The 16,128-nt window shown below is 35.3% G+C and overlaps 1 protein-coding gene across 3 annotated transcripts in view; it reads right to left on the reverse strand.

Moving 5' to 3' along the window:
- Positions 1-4,351: 4,351 nt before the first annotated feature.
- LOC149771951 (uncharacterized) overlaps positions 4,352-16,128 on the reverse strand; it is a 51,767-nt gene continuing 39,990 nt past the window's right edge. For all 3 annotated transcript variants that reach the window (XM_089948055.1, XM_089948056.1, XM_089948057.1), the window contains one exon: positions 4,352-8,822. In XM_089948055.1, the coding sequence (XP_089804181.1) occupies positions 6,777-8,822 (2,046 nt within the window). In that variant the 3' untranslated portion in view covers positions 4,352-6,776. The remainder of the gene's footprint in view (positions 8,823-16,128) is intronic.

Here is a 16,128-nt window from a genome sequence, read left to right on the forward strand (position 1 = left end):
AACCAATGTCCAGAATCCATGCTTGTGTTAATGTTGTGCATCCCAAGCTTGTACTGATAGTTTAGGTCACATGTGTAAATATGTCCTCATTGTCCAGATGTAACAATGTTTACAGTCTCCATGGATTTGTTAATATTGTGATTCCTTAGTTATTACTGATAGTTCACACTATATTTGCAAACATATCCACATTGTCATATGTACCAATGTCCACAGTCTATGTTTTTCTTAATAATTGTGTGCGTCCTTATTTGGTAATGACAGTTCAGATTAGAGGCGCCAACATGACCTCGTTTGTCCATGACGCACAAATGTCCACGTTCTCCACGTTTTTGCTAATAGTGTGCATTCTTAGTTTGCATTGATAGTTTAGATTAGATGTGTAAACATGTCCTCGTTGCCCAAATTGTACCAATGTTCGGTTTCCGTAATTTTCTCAATAACTGTGTGTCGGTAGTTTGTAGTGATAGTTTCTTCTGTTGGCGTCAACATGTCCTCATTATCCACGATGTCCACAGTCTCTGTGTTTGTCAACATTTACTTGCAACCTTTGTATGTAATTAATAGTTATTCTATTTTTAATAAAGACTTAATTATTGACTATGACGTACTACTATTGCCCACAATCTTCATGATTTCTGAAAAACTTATTGGCTTTCGTTTAAACTAGAGAATAGATCATCAGTGTAAAAGCTTGCATCAAATTATTAGGTCAAATTTAGCAAACTTTATATACAATAACTGTTTTGAAACAAATAATATAAACCAAATAAAGCAAACTCATTAATAATACCAACAAAAAAATTATTTTCATAAAATATATGATGATTTCAGATTTTTTGGAAAAGGTGTCATCTATAAATTGTTCTTGATAGTATCAACTTACTTACATTTACAATAGCACAATATACATGTACATTCCATTACAAGATCTTTTCTTATAAACTCAGTCTTGTACTTCAGTCTAAAAACAGTTATGAACAGTATGGAATCACGAGGCATTCAAATAACAATTAATGACTGATGGGAAGGGATAATCATACTGTAGCGTGGTCATCCTTTGATTCTGGAAATGGTTAAAGATCTGTCTGGTGTGCAAAAACGAACCACATTTACGTCTGAGTGCACTAAATCTCAGTCAGAACCGTTTAGGTACGGCTTATTACTGTCTACCTTCATTTTCATTCTGCAAGATAATGGGAGTCCCGGTTGTTCATGATTTAACACATTGTCTACAGTCGCCATATTGTGGTAAATAGTTATGTGTCCTTAGTTTGAATGGATTGTACAGAATATTTGTGTAAAAGTGTGCGTGATCCTAGCTTGCACTACGGATTTCATATCCTTTAAAGATAATCATACAGTACCCTCCTCAACAAGTCGCCGTTCATTAGATATTTAACGCCCGAAAATGTATTTATTTTGACTCCAAGATTTCCAGAACAAATGTCCTTGGTCTGGATGTTTCCATCCCGGAGTCCTCGATATTTAACAAATACAAGAGAAAGTGTGTGTTTATACCTGCATATTGTTTTTGATTCCTTCATTTCACACAAACATACATACTTGTAGAATTGCCAGAACCAAACTGTTTTAGGCAACTCACAGGAATTATGAAACAGCCGTGGATAGTTTTAGGTGCTGTGTTCTTAGTTTTGGATACCACTCCTTCGAGCTTGCGCCCATTTTCTAGTCAGTCCCGGAAGCTTTGGTGGGTCTTCTGCTTTGGGAGCCCATCTTTAATACATTTCAGTTTCGAGCTTTTTGGAAAAATACGTACTGTATAAACATGCGCAGTTTCCTTATCCAAACGGATTTCTATGTGTGCGCTTCTGTGACAATGTCCGCTACAGTACAAGTTTAAAGATTATTCGCACCATAGACATGTGCATTCTTTTCATTCAGTTTACTCGCGTGCTTCACAACTGTAACCTAGTGCTCTTGTGAAAGCATTTGTATCAATGTAAATATTATGTCAGGCTATTTGGTTTTCTCTTGAAACTTCTTTCATTCTTGTGGTACATGCAATCAGAAGGTTATTTCATAAATATGTTTTGCTTTTATGGACAATTCAATTGTCTCCTCAGCTGATATAGGTGGATTCTTGGATTCTTCTTCATGGTTTACATGAAGGAACATGCCATTATGACTACTGCATTTAGGTCTTTTTAGTTTGTGGCGTTATTTCCTGAAACATCTATGTCTTGATAAAGAATAGGGATACATCACTTTTACGTCCAATATATGGATTTATTTGACAATAATTGCTTCACATTTACTGCTTTCTGCCATTCTAATAAAAAGCCCTAACACAATAATGTATTTTTCTTTCTTATTACTCCACAAGGGGCCCCAAGTGGCCGAGTGGTCTAAAGGGCTCTCCGTTACGGATCACTGTCATCTCACCTGTCTGCGTGGGTTCTAGTCTCGGATTCGGTCAATGTGGGTATGTGAGAAAGTTTGTCAGTAGCTTCTAGTGGGTCGGTGGTTCTTCCTCCATCATTAATACTGGCCGCCATGTGTAGCCTATCGTGTGCTGAAAATGGCATTAAACCCTACAACAACAATTATTACTCCACAAAACTAGCTGTACAACGGATTTGAGCCCGTTTTGTGGAAGAGTTGTGTATCCACTGCTGCATGTCAAGTAGTTTTTTTAAATAATTTACACATAGCTTTGATGAGTTCTTCTGATTGTTTAAGGGGGCTTTACTTATTGATCTCTTTTAATCACCAGTGGATTTCCAACATTTTCCTCATGAAGGTATAATATAAGTTATAACACGTGAATCATGAGAGGAACAAGTACAGTACCTCTGTGTGAGATGGAATTTCAATGTAGGTTTATCAGTTTTAATCATATCGCAATTTTAATCATACTGCAGTGTGGCAGTTGATAGTGACGTCTAGCACTGAAGCATAATGCTGCAAGCATGCAGCATCATGTCCCACCCAGTCACATTATCCTGACACTAGGCAGACCAGTCCGAACACTAGCCTCTTAATGCTGAGTGCCAAGCCAGGCAACAATTAGTACCATTTTCATTAGTGTTTGGTAGGACTTAGCCAGGGTTCGAATCTGCGACTTCCCGCAACCGAAGCGGAAGCTCTAACCACTTAGTATGGTACCTAATATATATGCTAAAATAGATCACAAGAATTACAACGTAAGCAAAGATAGTGAGAGATCAAAGAAATTTGTATGTCTTCAAACCTGAATAATCCTGATGTCCTAAACAATGAAGAATACAACTTAACAAGGTCAGGGTCATATAATGACCAAATGTTTATATTTGTGACAGATTTTACAGTGGGGGAATTTAGACTGACTGACTAATACTGGCTGCATCCACACACAAAAATGGCCACAACAATTTTTTAAAATATTTAAAATAATGCATGAATCATTGGACAGATGGTGATACACAGGCAAATATGCATGCAGTGTTTTCTTCTATGATGTACCAGGTCATGGCCTCAGACAGTCAAGATAATTTTAACTACTGTTAGCATTTATCCATGCTAAAAAAGGTAATAATAAATTGGTTTTTATGATGAAATAATCGATACTTAAGGCCCCTGTGTACATTTTGGGTCAATTTTCTGATCTGATTATTGGTAATTGTGGAGAATACACTAATTACAATTAATGAATTACTGCATGAACTTGCATTCATTTTATTATTTTTTTATTTAAATATTCAGTATCAATCCAACATGGTTAACATTTCCAAGTTATTGTTACATATATTTAATACAATTTAACAGGTATGTTTGTAAATTTTAAAATTAAGAAATGAAATGCTGAAAAAAGCCTCAAATTCTTTTAGGAAAATCATTCCACAGGAAATGAATCAAATGCATAACAAACTTGCATTTATTTCTGATCTTTGTACTTCTCGTTCAAATTATTAAAACAACATAATCTTCATGTTTGTTTAAAAAAAGGCTTGGGACAATATATGTTTTACTACAAGAACTTTTACAAATATGCAGATTATACAACTTGTATGTTTTCAACTTCTGGAAGACTTCTCCGTAATCATCAATATAGGTGAAGTTAACTATTGTTTTTGTCTTAAGTTCAATGTAATGAATGAAAGTACTTACAAGAAACTTTCTACTGAAACAAATTAGTGTACATGGTAGATAATATTTTAGAAAGTAAGTAAGTCATCAGTTACACCAGTAAAGTATTAGTGACAGGAATGAAGTCAGACAATCCATGGGTTTGATGATAATGAAAGAGTCTGTTTTTTTAAAATTATTATATGGGTGGAATCAAACCGTACCTTTGTTTTGGTTTTATTGACTTTATGAATAAAGAAAACAAAAAAAGAATAAAGCCATCTTTGAATTCCTTTCGTAAAATACCAACAAAACTTCATTTAATTGAAAATTGCACATTCTGTATTACATGTACAAACAAAAATCAATTATCACTCACTCACATGCATGGACAGTTTTTGGATTATCTTGAATTTCAGTTAAGTTTCAGGCCAGATGTCCTGGGCCTAGTGTGAACCATCTAAAACACTGGATTGGTAACAACAAGTTCAATGTTTACTTAACAAATCTGTATTAAGACTTTTCAATATGAGACTACCCCATACATGTTACCATTTTATGATGATTACTTACAAGATAATTAAAGCTTATCTCTCAAGGAAATATACAAGTATATCATAAACTGCTTGTAAATTCTGAAAATGCTCTTAATATAGTGGCTTTCTATGACACATGACACTAACAAAAGATCACTTCTTTTTTACCTCAATTTTTGTGACAGAAGGCAAGAAAAGGCTATCTACTCAGACTGAACAAGTTACCTGAGTAATGCCTTTAAGATGAAAGACTGATATTTTCCAAGATTCAATAATTTTGTTACTATATGTAACAGTAGTCAGAGGTCTCAGCAATGCTTAATCGCGCATATTTGGATGCCGATTTTTTTTATTGGGGACACAGAAAATCAATTAGGCGGGAGTCTTCCATACACATATAATAGGTGGGCAGCAAAATTCAAAGGCTTGCCAGTCATGCTGTGTAGGAACAGTGTTGATCAATTAGCTGTGCTGATATTTACAATGACAGAATTTCATGGCTGAAAGCCCCCCCACCCCCCAAGTACATATCACCTTTATAAGAGTACATCAAAAGAACATGCTGCAATAGCTGGGCAGCAAGACCAAAGGCTTTGACTGGAGCTGGGTGGGAAAATCTACTTACATTTACAGTGCTTGAATTCAGAGGCAGAAAGACCCAGAGATGTACATATGGTCACTGATAACAGTACATCAAATAAACAACTCTAGCTTTCATTATTGTGTTCATTTCTGAATGTAGCAGAATAAGCAGTGTACATTACCTCAGAATCAAGACATGTTGAGACCTAGGCTTGAATGAGTATTTTGGGGTTCAACAGCAAACTGACGAAGATTGTAATGAGATTCAGGAGAGTGCTAAAGTTGCTAGAACTGATAGTTTGGATGGGACAGTAGCCAAGTGTAAGACAGTGTATGATGCCTAGCTTAATACTTTGAATAAAACCTTCCTTGGATTGACAAAATTCAGACTCACTCTGATGGACAAACAAGAGCTATGTTTGTGTTATAAAGAATGTAAAAATTAAGCTCAATGGCAACCAACAGTTCCTATAATTTGCATAGTATTCTGGGAGAAGACTGCAACTTTTGCTGGTGAGACTCCTAGTTTTAAAATCCTAGTGAGACCTCTGGTAATAATTGTATTGTTAAATATATTACTGAAGAAAATAATAATGACAAAAGATTTCCAGCCTCAAATCTATAATGAACATAGAATGACATTTTAGTCAAACTTTTGTTATTACGTTCAGTTTCATGAACCCCATTTCAATCAAGATTGGTTTTTCTATTTTAATACAAGAAGTTTATCCCTGCCTGCATGTTAATCCTATTCCTGAGCTTCAATAATTTATTCAGGAAATTTATTAAAGTAGATCAATATAAATGCACGATGAAGCTATAAGATGGCACTGCAATGAAAGGAACGTATAGTACCTTTACACTGAGGTTAAATTTTGGGTATCAAGTGACAAACACACAAACATTCAAACACCAAAGTCATTGTTCTGTTCAACTTCCACCAAGGTAGTCAAAACATCAGACCAACAATCAGACTAAATGATAGTTTTACACAACAATTCTGCTTGGAAAATGCTTAACATATGACAACAGTGACTAGTGAGAACACACTGACTTGAAAATAAGGGAATATGTATAGGGTATACCTTACTCACAACTCCCTGGAAGGTTTTTATTAAATGGGCAGACTACATAGGGAATACATGTACCATCAAATTCGAAGATAAACATTCAAGACTGTTTATGACTAAAATGCCATATACTTTTATCATTGACACACAATTTGTCCTGGTAAATATTGTGCATTTTTTTAATGTAATTTATAAGATATTTTATTTATTCCTGGAGGTACTTCATATTCAAAGATTTGTACTAGTTATGTTGCCAAACATTTTATCTTAACCTTCTCTAAATCAAGGCAAGGGAAATAATATTTCAGGCCATAGGAGTGTGCCTATATTGAATAGTACAGTAGTTGCCTGATCTGAGTCTACATCTGGAACTCACTTAGCTTTTCTTGCGAGAGAAAAAAGATTCAAGTCTGAAATGGGATCACATTCATCCATAAGAACCCCCCAAAAAGATTAAGTATCACAGCTTGATTTTACTTGAATCACATCCGATTTTATGAATTTAACTTGCTGTATATAGTTAAGTAGTGTATATCTGCTGATCTGAATCCAAGGCCTGGTGTACTGGATTTATCTTTCCATGTTCCTTGTGACCAGAGATACCAGGTGGGGGTTTAAGTACAAATCCTGGTGGCTTTTGCTGATGTATGCTGTCTTGCCCTTGCAACCTATCATTTGACTCTTGATTCGAGTTGGCCCAAGACTTGCCACTCTCCACTTCACAATAAGGATATAATGTAATTTTGCTTTCTTCATTGTCACCATATCTTCTTTTATTTGCAGCTCCCAGATCATGTTCTGATATCCTGTGATTACTTTCTTTGACATGGCTTTCAATGTGGATACCATTTTTCTTATCACAGTCCTCTGTTAATACTTCTGACTTCTGCATGAGCTGAGTACCTCCAGATTTATCCCTAATAAACAATCCTCTTTCTCCCATTTTTCTGGTTGCATATCTTTCTCCTTTGATATTCTCTTTGCTCAAGTCTTTGTTTTTAATGTGATCCTTTGTTTGAACTTCATCAAAATCTCTCCTGAAGGCATTTACTTTCATTTCATGACCTCTCTCTGACTTAACCCGTACTCTTTTTTCCTCATAATTACTTAAATGATCCAAATTATCATACTTATTATGCCTTGAATAAAACCTGCCCTTTTCATATCTTCCATAGCCGGAGGATGATCTATTCGAAAGTTCATTTCTTTCTCCATGCTCTTCTAAAGGCCTACCTTTCCTGACACTTTCAAAGTTTGATGGAGGCCTATTTTTATTACTGCTTTTGTGTTGTGAGCTAGGCTTGTTTGTATTATCCTCACTTTTCCCCAAAGCAGATCTTTCCTTACCATCTCGAAAGGCAGTCAAATCGTTACCACCTCCCAAAGTCATACTTTCTTTACCATCTCCTGAGGAAGGCTTTTTTTCCTCATCTCCTGATGAAGGCATTTCTTTACCATCCGCTGGTGCTGATCTTTTACTAATGTCTCCTGAAGCAGTTCTTCCTCTACTTGTTTCTGAGAAAGGTTCACCAATTATGTTCCTAGCACTGTGCCTACTTTTACTACCCTTGTTATATCCACTATAAGGCCTGTTCTTTTGTCTTTTCTCAGAGCCAAGTTCCCATTTACCATATCTACCATAGCCTGAACAAGGCCTGTCTTTTAAATTTTGTTCAGAATGAGGCTTCTCTTCATCATTTCTTTCATGTTGTAATGGAGACATGTCCTTTTTCTGTATTTTTGATCCTGAAAGAGGCTTTCCCCTTGCACCATTTATAGTTATATTTTCTTTCCTCAAATCTGTTATCCTGCTGTTATTTCTATGGTACTCTTGCTGATTACTGACACAATTCACATGTTCATCAACATTTTTGCTACTTTCCTCTTCACTTTCATTCTTGTCAAGATCATCGCTTTTTCTACCCAGTTCTCCTTGATTGCCTGACCCTCTAGTCCCCACATCTTTCTCATCCTGATCCCCAATGGCTATCTCTCTACCCTCATGCAGATTAAAGAAATCCACACATTTACTATCATTGTCATCCTTTTCACATGACTCAGCTACACCATTTTCTTCTTTCAAACCATTAACTTCATCTTTTTTACAAGAAAGCTTTTTGTGGGTCTCGTGATCAACCTTGCCTGAAGAATGGATACCCTGACTACAAGTCTGGCTCTGTTTTGGCTGAACATCCTTCTCTTTTGTATCTCCTTTAGTCCTATGATTACCTTGGTCAACATTATCTCCTTTTCTTGATGTCTTATCTCTTCCATCATGCTTGTATCCTTTATTTCTCTCATATTTTTCATTGTCAACCCTAAAATGTCTTCCTCTCCCTCTCTCTATGACATGGGCACCTGCATCCCAGCCTGTCCCTCTGTATCCAAAGTTCTCTCTGTGTCGATTTCTGTTGCCATGCCCCCTCCCTTCTGTGCTTCTGCCCCTCCCTCTTCTGTGTCCATCATCTGCCTGCCATCCTGTTCTTATACTATCTGTTTGAGTATCCTTCCTTTCTCTATCTTCTTTTGGTTCTCTCTGTATAGGCAGCATTATTCTCATGTCATCCTGAAGAAACAATAACCAAAACTGTTGAGCTGTGAAATATATATATATATAGGATATTTGCTTGAAATTAGTGAATAATGCATGTTTTTCATTGCATTGGTGAAAAGCTCAGTATTTTTGTGAGTGGCAAAGAGAAGTAAGAGAAGAATATGTTATTCATTCTGTGTAGGGCTTCCAATGAATGCAGAATTACTATAACTACCAAAAGATATCATAGTTTTTGACCCAATATCCCCCATTTAAGGACACAGTCCAAGAGTAGACATAGTTTAAGGTAATAACAACAATGTGATGATATCATATTCATAGATTTGAATTGAATTTTATATGCTTTATTGAATAATAATAATAATAATAATAAGGCACCACAACGAACATAACCACAGGACTACGGTGGTGTAGGGGAAAAAACAAATTATGGGATGATTTAATATTCCAAACATGAAGGGAACTGAGTAAGGAAATATATAATATTAGAAAATAATTAACCAATGGGTCCTACTTCTAGACCCTCATGGCCATCTCCAAGAATGTAACCATGGGACTACACAACAAAGGATGAAAATGAAAACTGAGATCATTGTAGTAAACTGGATAAAAAGCCAAAGGCAATAGAATCAAATCTTAAACCAACTGGACTTAATCTTGGGTTGGAGTAATAAAATATGACAGCTTATGGCAGTATAAGTGAATTAAAACCTTTGACCAAAAACTTTAGAGGGAAAATATGGGCTAGAAATAAAAAGTTACATTAGTATGAAGTAAATGAATAATGACACTTTAATCATGGCACTTACATTCACTTAAGTTTCTACTCTGCTTTCAAAAGACAGTGCAGGAAACTTTAGCAATAACTACGGGTGAAATGATACACCTGTGCAGTGTATTGATACAATTCATGATACACAGCCTGGAATATGATACAAAATGATACACTTGATGGTCTTTCCATCTTTGAAAGCTAGAGTGGTACCCCTTTATCTAAGCTGACCTACTGGTTGTATTTCCAGTATGCAGATTACATACAGAGATATAGTTATATATTTATGTGCAACTCTCACTGATGACAAGAAAACAAAAATACTTTCAAACACACTACTTGTTGGTTGTCAGTGAGTTTTATTATTCAGCATTTTAGGCTATTGATAGGTGGCTCGATTTAACTCACTTTGGTCACCAGGCCTTTTGTTTTGCATAGCATGAATGCTTTGAAACATCTTATTTCCAATTTCATGTCTAACTTAAACTTGGAAGAATTACAATGTTATCTTCAAAACAGAAGAAATAAAGCAATTTCTTCGCACAATGAAAATCTCATCTAAAACAAATCTTGGCATGAGAATGAGGATGAATACCAAAAAAATATATCATATTGTATGTCCTGCGTATGCAAAAGACTGCTGTGGCCACAGATACTTGTATTAGTGAGGGGAAAAAAACTATTTACAACACCCAGCCCTATTCGAAATTTTTTTTACACAAGAGCTGTTTGAAATCTGCCCCCTTGCTGATTTTGTGGTAATTTATTTATTCCATCAACACCTTCATTCACTAGTTAAAAATCTCTGCATAACGAGAGAAATTCCAAATTTGTTCCTCAATGCACAGGGAGATATGCTGAGAGCATATTTTCTTAAGGGGGAATTCACCCTTTGCCACTGAAAGAAAGGGAGAGTAGAAAAAGGAGTTGGAGGTGGAAATAGTCATGGTTCAATATTCACCTAACACTTCAATACTCCACTTTTTTTTTTATAGCTATACTGAAATTATCATATTAAAAGATGTCACCTCTAGTTGTATAAGTATTAATCTGTTAATTATTTCTGAGCATAAGCAATTTATCTTATCCCTGATATGGATATATGGTTTTGCTGCATGTGATTCACTGGGATAAACTGACTGAAAAAAAAATGAAAATTGCTTTCTACTTTTAAATTGCCTGAAATTTTAATTAGGCTCAGTATTCTGCTCTTTCTAAATTTAATTTCAAAATACCACAGAAAGGGAGACTGACCATCATGCCATCTATTTCTGTCCATCCAACACGTAGATCTGACTCATATTTAACACCATTTTCAGGCTCAAAGTCAATCACTGGTATCTCCACTAACCATATTCCAGCTCCAATAATTAGACATATTTTGTAACTTTAACAATTATTATCATCATCACTATTACCAGCCAGTATTTGGAGAATGCAAATGCAATGAATGATGCCAGAAATCTTTTGGGTTTTCTAGGTTGCCTGTATTTTATATGCACATTTGTAAAACTTCCTTCATGGAGGGTTCAAACTCTGTCATAACACGTATTCTATGGCACTTTGTGCCAACTAAATTTAGCTTAACAACCATTTTTGTCATGCCTGAAGACCCCAGAACTGTGAACAGTTGCTACCAGAAAAACAGATGTCATGACACAATAGTTAAATAAAAATTGTATACTTTGCCAGCACATTTTCAAATGTGGGACTTTCAACTAATTTGCGGGAGTTCTCTCGCATCACATTCTCCAAGTGTGTGAATTCGTACACATTTTGTATGATTCATGCAATCACACACCCTGACAGCATCTCTGTCTAAGTACTTTATATATCAATAACTTTAGAGCGAAGTTTCTCTGTTGTTTTGCAAGTACCTCCTGTCTTTCACACAGGGAATAAGCAACACTGATTGCTGATTGGTAGTTAATATTTAATCTTGACCAGAACAAGCAGTAACCACCAATAAGATCTGAACATAACACGGGAAATGTAGATTTCAAATCGACCAAAGAAGACAAGATCAAATTCAATGTAGAAACTTCATGTAAAATTGGTTATTAAATGAGGAGTAAAGAATTTCATCATATTCACTATGCACATGGAAGCTGTTTGGAATGCATCCTTTGTGCTGAACATGCTGCTAGGTCAAGATAATTAGCATGGAATCGGGGATGGGGGAAGATTACAAAGCATGTCAATGTTTGAATTTGCAGATGGTGAGTGAGTATTCTCAATAGTCTTTTTCATTTTTAGTAATAAAAATGAGTGCATAGAACTGCAAATGCTGTTCCAGATGATTTCTATATTTAAATAATAAGAAGTCAAAATAATAATTATTATTATTAACTGCTGAAGACTAAAATAACACATACGGTAAGTATTGTTTTGTATTGATTCTCCTCTTTTATCGATATGTGTATCATTCCAGCAAAAGAATTGATGCATCAATGAATTGTTTCACACCTAGCAATAACCCACCTGTTCCACAAGTTTAAATGAAACCTGAAAACTTTTTTACAAGAAGCTTTCCAAAAATTAACTTTCAGAGAAAATCTTAACTCTGACAAATTATCCAACCAAAATGCTCAAATCATCCAACAGTTTAATATTGTATATTCTTGAGACATGATCACAAACCAGAAACAAAGTGCTGCGATTGGTGTCCTATGTCTTCTGTGTAATAATGTATAGGATATGGTTGACTCTGGCCAATGGCTCTCAATGATATGGAGCTCTGGTCAAGGTATAAATGTGTAGAAACCATTATTATCTTGTCAGACTTATCATGACCATGAACTCAACCTTGAGGCTTATTAATCTCTGTTTCTTTATTATCCTAAGCACAAGTAGTCCATAAAAGTTTGTCAAGAAACTTATTCTAGGATAAATGTTTCTGAAAAACTCATTGTCCTTTTAGTCACAATGACCTTGACCTTTGAACCCCGAAGCAATAAATTTAATTTTACTTCAAAATGAAACTATCCAGAAAGTCTGTTGAGGTCTGATGACAAGCTAATGTTATTGTGCAGAAAAATGTTTTCTTTCAGTCAGTGACCTTTAATCTTTTGACCCCAATTCTGAGAAGTTTCTTTCTTAGTCCAAGTGCAAGTTATCCACAAACTTTGATCAGTAAAGTATTGCTAATGTTATTGTGCAGTAACCATATTGCTTGTTTTAGTAACAGTGACCATGACCTTTGACTATCTGACCACAAATCGTTAGACTTCTTCGTTACATGATGTACAAGCTAAGAATAAATACTTCTCTATGCTTATTACTTAAATGTGGGAAATTACACGCAGTAAACAAACATGGACAGTCAATAAGAAACAAGATATAATAATAATAATAATAATGCTTTATTTATAGAGGGTGACTCATTAGTCAAGGACTATTCTCCCTTGTGGCTCTCTTAAGGAGAGTATAACAATGCACATTATATGAAGATAGCAATAATTACTGTTTACTTTAACATGTTTAGTATTAAAATGCTAAATTCCATTATCTATTAGAAACACATACATGCTCACGATATCTCTTCTTGATTTACTCTAATAATATTTTCAGCAGATTTTACATGTAGTGGAAGCTTGTTCCACAGAACTGTACCAGAGTAATGGAAGCTCTTTTTAAATTGCTGTTCTTGGTTTTGGTGTTAGAAGTTTTCCATGTGATATTGATCTCAACTGGTGTTGAAAAAGGCCTGAATAAGTCCTGAAGATACTCTGGTGCAGTTCCAAGTAGACATTTATATAAAAGAACTGCCTTGTGAAAATCTATCCTGTCATATATTGTGAACCATTTGAGATCTGTAAATAATGCTTTTGAGGGATGATCAACAGATGCATCTCAAATTACACGTGTTGCTCATTTCTGAAGTATACAAATCCTGTCAAGCTCAGATTTAGCAGTTTCCCCATGCATTTGAACAATAATCCATTGTTGGAAGAATATATGACTTACATAGATTTCGAGTTTACATAGGTAAATATTTCTTGATTCTGCTGAGTAGGGCAATTTTGGACAACAGTGGTTTACAAAGCTTATCAATATGGTCATTCCATAAGAAATTATTTTCTATGGACAAACCTACAAGCTTTTTGTGTTTGACATTTCTAATGGATGATTATTTATTGCAATAGACAGTTCTGGGTTCCCTGACTTGCATAGCTTTTGCGATGTCCCCAAAATCATACATCTTGTTTTACCTTCATTAATTACCATCATATCTTGTTGTGCCGAGTTTTGGACTCTAATAAGGTCTTAGTTTAATCTCATTTGGATAAGGTTACAGGATGTTGTCGGTTCGATCCCTGGCCAAGTCATATCATAGCCTTACAAAAATTGTACTGACAGCTGCCTCGCTTTGCGCTCAGCATTAAGAGGTTAGTGTAAGAACTTGTCCGCCTAGTGTTAGGATATGGGTGGGACATCATGCTATATGTCTGCGGTATGATGCCCCAGTGCTAGACATCACTATAAACTGTTACACTGCAGACATCATAGTGATATGACTGAAAAATAGTTAAAGTTACGTTAAAAATCTAAATCACACATACTCTCATCTGGATAACTTTAGTATCAGAACTAGATGTATACAAGGTTGCATCGTCTGCAAACAAATCTGTATTTGTGGATTCATTATTTAATGGTAGATCATTGATATAGATAAGGAAGAGAAGAGGGCCCAAAACTGAGCCTTAAGGGACCCCTGAATGAATAGTGCGAGTCTGAGAGCTAATATTGCCAATGCTTACTTGTTGAGACCTTGGGCTAGGTATGATCTGAACCAGTTTAAAGAAGGATTGTTGAACCGTAACAGTTAAACTTTTGCAGCAGAATTTCATGATCAACAAGACCAAAGGCTTTCTTGAAGTCAAGGAAAACATTAACAATCCCAGTCATATGTCCATTATCCAGCCAAAGATCAATTAATCTGGTAAGTTTTGTTTGGCATGAGTGGTACTTTCTAAATCCTGATTGCACTTTATGAAATAGAGAGTATGTTTCAAAAAATGTATAGACCTGAATGGCTACATGTTTTTCAAATAATTTTGACAATACAGGTAGAATTGATATTGGTCCGTAATTCCCTGGATCCTCATTTTCTCCTTTCTTATAGATAGGTGTAACCTTTGCATATTTTAGTGTTTCTGGAAAATTACCTCATTATACTCAAGTTTATGATATACGTTAGTGACTTTGTTATTACTGGTGCAGCAATTTTAAGAATTCGTGCTATATCATCATTTTGCTTAAGTCTAGGGGGAAGACAACTGTTCTTGGGTGGGTTTAGCTCTTTTAGATGCTTCCATAATGTCTTGGTACTCTTACTTTCATCAATAACCTGTTTACAGTAGTTCTATTTTGCCTTATCTATCAGGTGCTTAGTTTTATTCCTCAACTTTCTATAACTTTTCATGTCTTTTTTTTTTGTAGAAATTATCTCTTAGGTGCCTAGCCTCATTGATTTCAGGGGTAATCCAATATGGTGTTTAACCCTTTTTGTTTTATTTGGGGCATGCTTGTCTAAGGCTGCTTTGAACATCCAATACCATTTGTCTAAGGCAGTGTTGACATCAGCTATATTGCAGACTGATTGGAAGGGTTTGCAAACTAAATCATTTAAGAACATTACCTCATCAAACTGTTTAAAGTCCCTTATTATATTTCAATGTGTTGACCATTTTTAGATGACTTCGGAACATGTCTAGTTATACAGACTGGGTGGTGGTCACTCAGTGCATATACTGGCACATTAATTTCACTTATGTTGTCAGGTTTATTAGTATAGACATGATCAATGATGGTAACACTTTTATCTGTTACTCTAGTTGGGGTGTTAATTAATTGAGTAAAGTTGTAAGTGTCAAAGTTACTTATCCATGATAATAGTGGAGTTTTCATGTAGTCAATGTTAAAATCACCTAATATGATAATTTCTAAATCTTCCTTTAGTAATGCTTTTTGAATTTGCACCTCAAATCTATCAATCCAAGCAGTTGTGGAACTAGGTGGCCTGTAAACTGAACATAAGAGTATTGGCTTTGATTGGACAAGGGTTACTTTGATCCAGATACGCTCTACCCCAATAGTCTCTAGATCAACACATCTGTTATAACTAATGGAACTGTCTACATAGAGACGAATACCCCCACCATCACCCCATGAATTCCCTATATTTTCTTTCAGAATTTAAGCCCTGTATTTGGAGAGTCAAATAAATCATCAGTATCATCAGAAAGAAAGGTTTCACATAGACCTAGAATACTGACTGATCTAGTTTGCTGTAATATTAACTTTATCTCATTCAGTTTAGGGAGGATGTGTTGAATATTTAGGTTGATTACTTGCAGACCTCTTTTGAGGAGGCCAAAGACATGACTATTTTGATCAGAGGATTGATTTTCAGACATTATAGTAATTGATATACAACATATTCAGAGGAAAACTAAAACTGAGAAGAGTGGAAAGGTGAGGTAATGAGAAGGGCTGTCAAGAGTTTCTTCCCTTTGTCATAGGTATATCAACAGGAAAGATAAA

Source organism: Sinohyriopsis cumingii, unplaced genomic scaffold (genome assembly GCF_028554795.1).
Source record: "Sinohyriopsis cumingii isolate HCF-2022 unplaced genomic scaffold, ASM2855479v2 utg001554l, whole genome shotgun sequence".
NCBI lineage: Eukaryota > Metazoa > Mollusca > Bivalvia > Unionida > Unionidae > Sinohyriopsis > Sinohyriopsis cumingii.